The following is a 7,899-nucleotide window of genomic DNA, read 5'->3' as shown; positions in this document are numbered from 1 at the left end:
GAGACACTTTACCTACTAACATTTTTATTTAATAGCCTTATCAATTCAACACTTCAAAGGGTTGCTGAATAGAAAATAGAATTTCTAATTACAAAAGGTAACTAGAGAACAACAAACTCATGCATATCTGTACACCCTTTCAAGTGAGTCCATGTTGTGCAATGAAGGAATAAGATTAATGTTGATAAGTATTGGAAACTGTAGCTCTTTTAAATGTTGGTATCATAAGAAAGGACTGAAATTACCAAGATTGCCTGGATCACCAGGAAAATGTTCGGTTGAATCTTTTGATGAGAACAAACTTTGATCTGAAAAGTTGCCAGAATAACCTGGATGGGGAGTGATCAAAGTGTTTCTTGGAGGAGTAAAGGGCAAAGCATTTACCTTCAGAGGATCACCATCCTCTGAGTTGATATTACATGAAAACATATTTGTGCTACTGCTGTCATGAAATGAAGATTGGTATTCTGGCAGCATGAAATGTAATGGATCAGAAAGATTCGTTTGGTGAATGACATTTGTGGAGACAGTTGCAGGCAATGGTATCTGAGGAATAGGGTTTAGACTTGGGGTTTCATTATTTGCCTGCAGTCCGGCTATCCTCACTTTCAAAAACTTTCCATCAATTCTGAAACCATTTAGATGCGTTATAGCTAAAGCTGCATCCTGGGAATCTTCAAATTTGACAAAGCCATAACCTTTACTGATGCCAGTGGTTCGATCCTTAATAACATCAGCTTCAGTGATCTTACCAAATGGGGAGAACAGCTCAGTCAATCTATTATTGTCAATTGATGGCGGCAAATAACCAACATAAAGGTTTTTGTCGTTTATTTCCTTTCCAGGCCTTATTTGTCTATTCTGCACTGAATTAAGACTAGTTCCAGATCCGCATGGAAAGTTACTGTTTGGTGGAAACAATGCAGTAGCAGGATAAGTTGGGATTGAAATGCTGCTGCTACAACCAGTGTCAAATAAATCGAAATTAAAAGTTGAACTAAGGTTAGGGCATGCATAATGTCTGTGTCCCTTATCACCACACACACTGCACACATTTTCATCTCTCCGTGTTGCTTTCAGTTGAGCCAGCTCCTTTAACTGTTCTCGCTTGTGCTCATTTTGTCCTTCTTCAACTGGAATTAGCAGTTTTTCAACCATGCCAACTGCTGCATCCAGTGATTTTTGGTTGTCAGCTTCTATTAAAACATGTAAATCTTCTTCCTCAGAGTCACATTTGCTAGTTGCTTTTGAGGAGCCTTTACCTCTTAGAAGAATTGTAGCCCCAGATTCTTTTTCCATCTTCTTCTGTGTGTTTCCACGAGGACCAATAATAAGTCCAATGAAATTGTACTCTGGATATTCTTTCACTGGTATGTAAAGCTTTTTGAAGAGCTTTGGGGGCTTGTATTCAGGAGGAGGGTTAAAATCTGGGTTTAATGTCATCAACTTAGATATGATATTTAAGTTAGGAAGCTGAAGTGGACCCAGCATTTTCATTTGAGTTTCTTCACTAGACCACCTGGTTTTCCTCCTTTTGCAAGTCAGATCATCATTCGTTCCATCTCCACGAGGTTGTGGTTCCCATCTACTACGCCTTTGTTTTGCCGACCTTCCTGAAACTTCTTCTTTGGAACCAACTTTATCGGTAGTTGCCACAGAAATTGACTTGTCACTACTGAGTTCCAGTCGAGAAGCTTCTGGTTCTAAATTTTGGCTTTGCATTCCCTCCTGCTTGCATTTCTTCGGTGATTGATACGATGCCTGGGATAATAATGGAACTTCATTACATGATGCACCCTCCCACTTGATGTTTACTACTAGATCCTCTTCAGGATCTTCCTCTAGTTCCTCAGTTGATTCCTCCTCTGGATCTTTTTCCAGTTCCTCAGCTGATTCCTCCTCGGGATCTTCCTCCAGTTCCTCGGCTGATTCCTCCTGTACATCTTCCTCTACTTCTTCAACTGATTCCTCCTCAGGATCTTCCTCCAGTTCCTTGGCTGATTCCTCCTGTACATCTTCCTCTACTTCTTCAACTGATTCCTCCTCTGGATCTTCCTCCAGTTCCTTGGCTGATTCCTCCTGTACATCTTCCTCCAGTTCCTCAGCTGATTCTTCCTCTTGATCTTCCTCCAGTTCCTCAGCTGATTCCTCCTCTGGATCTTCCTCCAGTTCCTCAGCTGATTCCTCCTGTACATCTTCCTCCAGTTCCTCAGCTGATTCCTTGTGTGGATCATCCTCTACTTCCTCAGCCGATTCCTCCTCTGGATCTTCCCTCAACTAATTCCTCCTCTGGATCTTCCTCCAGTTCCTCAGCTGATTCCTTGTGTGGATCATCCTCTACTTCCTCAGCCGATTCCTCCTCTGGATCTTCCTCTAGCTCCTCACACAATTCCTCCTCTTCCGGATCTTCGTCTGGGAGGTCTTCAAATTGAGCCATTGAGTTGCCAACCCTGTCCGAAGGATTCTGAACAATGTGTTTCTCCAATTTCTCAATGCATGATTCCTTCTTTGTTCTTTTATTAATGTCATTCAAGCTGTTGCTTAACTTATTTGGCATTATACTTTGGTACTTCTTCACATATTACAGGCAGAAACAAACCTCAGAATGGTCCTTAATGCAATGCCAAAACTCTGAAACAAGAACTTAGCAAGTTCATTACCACTCCAACAATCTGAAATTGCAATTAGAGCATAAAGCAAAACAACTCCTTACATTTCCACTTTATATGAACTATTCTAGAAATGGAGAAAGGTCAAAGCTTTGTATCATAATGCACTTCTAACAATTGAAGACAAGTCCCAAATTGAAGGTTGTAAAGGAAAGCTAACTTAACAAATGAAAAGCATTCTGTTAAAAATTCAGAGCCACGACTAAACTCTATTTTTCTTTACAAGTAACCATAGTTGCATCCGAAGCCAAGAAACCAGTTCATAATATGAATATGGAGGGCAGTAAAGGATGAATTCTGATCAAAACCCAGAATCAGTAAAAGGGGTAAAAACATATTGGTAAGTTTTGTTATGGGGATAATTTTGTATGAATAAATATGAAGCCCCAAACCTTTCACGTGCTTGTTCTTCAGAATGCGGAGATGTTATGTGCATCTGAATCTCTGAGTAAGCTGCTCCAAAGCGGTAATATGCGTCAAACCCGTCAGAAATGATCGACTCGATGAAGCTATGCTAAGCAAAAATCCCTCTTTCGTTATCAATCATCGACACTTCAAAGTTGAATTTATTTATTTATTTTCAAGCTAAAAAATTTTGATACGGAAGTAAAATGAGTGATATGTTTTAATATTATAATTTTTGGTGTTTTTTAAAATGGTATTCGATTTGTGTTTAAAAAATTGAAAAAATTCAGAGTATACAAATTAGACTCTTCGATTTATGATTAAAAAATTTAAAAAATTCAGAGTATATAAATCGAATTCTCCAATTACTGTAATCGGACTGTCTCATTACTCTCCCTCCTATTGAACCGTCCGATTTGTTTGACGCAGTCATGTCTCATTACTCTCTCTCCTATCGGACAGTCCGATTTATTTGACGCAGTCATCACAGTCTAGTAAAATATCATATATCTTCATAACTATGCCATACACCATTACTTCCATATCAAAATGAAAAGTGTTATTTTCATTCAAAAGGAGAACCTTTGAAGTTAATTCATGATTGGTTTAAATTTTAGCTGATAAAAAAGAAAAATTTTTGCACCCCATGAAATGACTAATCCGCCCTCGATGAATCTTTTGTCGTTTTTTGGAATAAAATACATAATTAAGCCAAATAAAGGATAAAATTACATGATTCTACCAAATTAAAAAACGTTACTTAAATCATCTAAAACCATCTTCTTATATAATTCGAATGAGCTCCATTCGAATTAGAAAAATCAACCGTAATTCGAATTAGATTAATTCAAATTAGTAGTGATATTTGTAATTTGAATTTGACCAATTCGAATTATGCATGTATGTGGTCTTAGGGTAGTTCGAATCAGCTTGATTCGAATTATACATGCATGAGTGTTAAGGTAGTTCGAATCAGATTGATTCGAATTACACATGCATATAGTGTTAGGATAGTTTGAATCAGAGTGACATAATTTAAATAAAGGGCAATTTATCTAAATAAATTATTTCACCTTCAAAATTACGCAAATGCATTGTTTTCAAAATGAAGACGTAAATACATTGTTTCACATATTTATGGAAACCGCTACTGGCAGTAGCGATTTACAGAAATACAGAATCCGCTGCTGCCAGCCGCGGATTACGTTGAGTTGTGGCAGCATGAAAACCGTTGTTGCCTGCCGCGGTTTCTGCATGATTATGATTGGTCATAAACCGCTACTACTAGTAGTGGTTTATGTGCATTGGGACACGTGTGTAAACCGCTAGAAGCAGCAGCGGTTTACGTTAAATATGAAAACAAATAGTAAAACTAATCTTTATCTAAAAAATAATTACAAAACAAATAATTAATGGTATATACTATTTAAATAATATCATAAATAAAAAATTTAATTTATCATTTCACAATATAATTTAAAAAATATAAATATGCATGTAATAAATTTTTTATTTATATTTATTATTAAAAGTCAAACTAAATTACAAATAAAAAAAATACAATACTCAAAGTATTAAATTATATAAATCAAGACTAATTTTTTTATTCTCATCTCTTTTAGAATTTATAAATAATAAAATAATTTATTCTTAGCCAAATATTCACTAAATCATATATTTTATCTTTAAAAATTATTTCATACATTTTATTTATATCAACCATACAAAAGAGATTTGGAGAGTTTAGAATATGAGTTGTGTTCTTTGCTGCTGATTTGCATTTGAAGTTCTAGCTAAATGAATTTTTTTTATTTGTGCCACTTTGTTGTCTTATGCCAAAAAATAAAAACTATTTGTATTTTATAGTTGATTGATTGGATAAATAATAGTGATAGCATTATAATTTTAATAAATAAAACAAAAAATATAAATATGCATGTAATAATTTTTTATTTGTATTTATTATTAAAATAAGACTAAATAGCAAATCAAAAAGTGAGTATTGACAGAGTACTAAAATATATCGACAGAGTACTAAAATATTTAAACTAAGATTAATTTTTTTTATATTCATCCCATCTAAAACTCATGAATGATAAAATAATTTTTTTAGTAAAAAATAGTGAATATTTTTCACTAAAAATATCAAATCAAATAAAAAAATTCACTGTTTTTAACTAAAAATAAATTATATTGTGAAATGATAAATTAAATTTTTTATTTATGTTATTATTTAAATAGTATATATCATTAATTATTTGTTTCGTAATTATTTTTTAGATAAAGATTAGTTTTACTATTTAGTTTCATACTCAACGTAAACCGCTGCTGCCTCTAGCAGTTTACACACGTGTCCCAATGCACACCAGTAGCGGTTTATGACCAATCATAATCATGCAGAAACTGCGGCAGGCAACAGCGGTTTCTATGCTGCCACAACTCAACGTAATCCGTGGCTGGCAACAGCGGATTTTGTGTTTCTGTACTGCTGCCAGTAGCGGTTTCCATAAATATGTGAAACAATGCATTTGCGTCTTCGTTTTGGAAACAATGCATTTGCGTAATTTTAAAAGTGAAACAATTTATTTAGGTGAATTGCCCTTAAATAAATTTATTTAAAAAATTAATAATTTAAAAATTAAAAAATATATATTTTATTCCATGAATTAAAAATAAAGCTAACAAAATATTTAATTACGAGACTTTTTCAAAATATTTATAAGCTATCAATTCGAATTTCATACAATACTCTTCCGTCCATTCTTGATAGTTCATGAATATTTTGAAAATGTCTCGTAATTAAATATTTTGTTAGTTTTTTTTTAATGCATGGAATCAAATATTCTCGTTCAGGTCCACATCTAGGTGTGCCTGCGTGCCGGTGGCATATGTCCTCCGACGTGCTGCATCATCCTCCTGCATGATGGCACTGATCTCCTCCAGAAAGTGTGATCCTCCAGAGTCCGCATCAAGACCATCACTGGACAGCAAGTCTGACATAAGCTGCTCTGGACTAACCCATGTCTGGCTGTCATGAAGTGTCTGGTCGTCGCTGGAGACACCAACAAAGTAATCGCCAAAAGGCCCTCCTCCATCTCCCTGGCCACCATCACCCAAGTCGTCGCCCGCACCAAAGCCATACCAATCTCCACCATGAGCTTCTCAACCACCTCTGCCAGGGGTACCGCCTCCTAGTCCACTCGGCATCCCACCGCCCCTCCACCATCATACCCTCCGTCGTCTCCACCACCAGCCCCATCATGATCTCCAGCGTCGTCATCCTCGTCATGGTAGCCGTCGTCGTCATGTCCAGCACGAACTCTGCGTCGTCCACCACGTCTCCGTCGTCTATCACCACCCCTCCCCCTAGCTTCTCCCTCCGCCATGGCCTGATCGAGCCACCTCCACTCACACTGACTCCTACATGTCCCAACACGAGATCTCCTCTCAACACGACGCCTATCCGGAACATCATCTACCCGATCCATGTCAGGCACTCGTCCAGCACCTCGCTGTATCGCCTCGACCGGAATAGGTATGGCTCTGGGGTCACCGAGATACAGCTTAGGTGACATGAATCTATTACCATGCTGGACCCACCAATCCAAAAAATCATGTGAAGGACCCGGGTCTAGTACAACATCAAACCAAAGCACATGATCCGCCCGGCTCTCTCAATGAAGGTGCCAGAATTGCAAGCTGTACGAGAACCAACGATCACCACTTTGTCATCCTTCGACATCAAGAAGTCGATGTTGAGAGCGGGCTGGGGTCGGGGCTGTACTCCACCAAACTGCGGTAGCACTCAATCTATCTAGTACCACTCTATGACGGCAAAATATATTAGCGCTGTCACACACCTCTATAACGCCGTATGCCGAGGCTCCAATATCTCTGGATGCACAACCTGAAGAACGTCAGGAGAGTTGTACGGCATTCAAATAAACTGCGAATACAAATCGTCATCGTTTAGCCATGCACACTTGCTAATCTAAAAGAGATTATAATAAAAAGGAGTGGTTCAGATATTTACGTCTCCAGCCATTAAGAGGTCTATCCTGAACCTCCACATCGCAACTCGAGGTCCCTTCTCGCTTGCTATAGGATTGTGACCTGACCACCTGCAACCCACGACCATGTTATCACGAAATGAAAACAACACCAAGTAATATAACAGTATAAACGCATATATAATAAAATAATAACAGACGATAGAAAAAATTAATAGTACCTCAAGGCCAAAGGCCAGCTGAATGTATCATATCCAACGGGTGTAGATCCAGAAAACCGTCAGAAGATCCATGACTGAAGTAACTGTAACGGTTCGGCTAACTTGACCACATGCCTGTTTGCCACGCGGCACATGCACCGGTATAACCACGAGACAACAGCTGATCCCCAACTGTACCCACCCATATCCTCAAACCTAGCTACGTATGGGAGCCACCTAATGTGAATGCGGTTGCCGGACTTATCGGCAAATAGTTGAGTCCCTAACAGCATTATGATATAGGCCCGGGCATACCTCCTAACTGTGGGCTCATCGGTTCCCTCTAGAAGCTCTCCAAATGTCTTCTGGAACCAGCTGCAGTTCACTGCAAACTTCTGGATTTGGTTCGCAGGAGGTAACACACCCAACAACTCCTGGAACCACACCTAAGCTGGCCGACCACCCTGGATGTACGTTTGAAAATCTGTCAGGCAACCACTAACATAATGTCCATTGATCGACAGTCCTAACTGGTACGCCACGTCTTGCAGTGTAATTGTGCACTCCCTGAACGGCATATGAAACGTGTGCGTCTTCGGACGCCAACGCTCAACG

The 7,899-nt window shown here is 38.3% G+C and overlaps 1 protein-coding gene across 1 annotated transcript; it reads right to left on the bottom strand.

The window, feature by feature from the left end:
* Nucleotides 1-7: 7 nt before the first annotated feature.
* On the bottom strand, nucleotides 8-2,235 carry LOC107466890 (uncharacterized; the record flags this gene model as incomplete). Its single annotated transcript, XM_021131163.2, has 1 exon — nucleotides 8-2,235. A coding segment is annotated over one exon (2,013 nt), but the record flags the coding sequence as incomplete, so codon positions are not given.
* Between the last annotated feature and the right edge of the window lie 5,664 nt (nucleotides 2,236-7,899).

Source organism: Arachis duranensis, chromosome 9 (assembly GCF_000817695.3).
Source record: "Arachis duranensis cultivar V14167 chromosome 9, aradu.V14167.gnm2.J7QH, whole genome shotgun sequence".
NCBI classification, from domain to species: Eukaryota; Viridiplantae; Streptophyta; class Magnoliopsida; order Fabales; family Fabaceae; genus Arachis; species Arachis duranensis.
The sequence above is the reverse complement of the archived record's forward strand: the minus strand, read 5'-3'. Positions and strand labels throughout refer to the sequence as shown.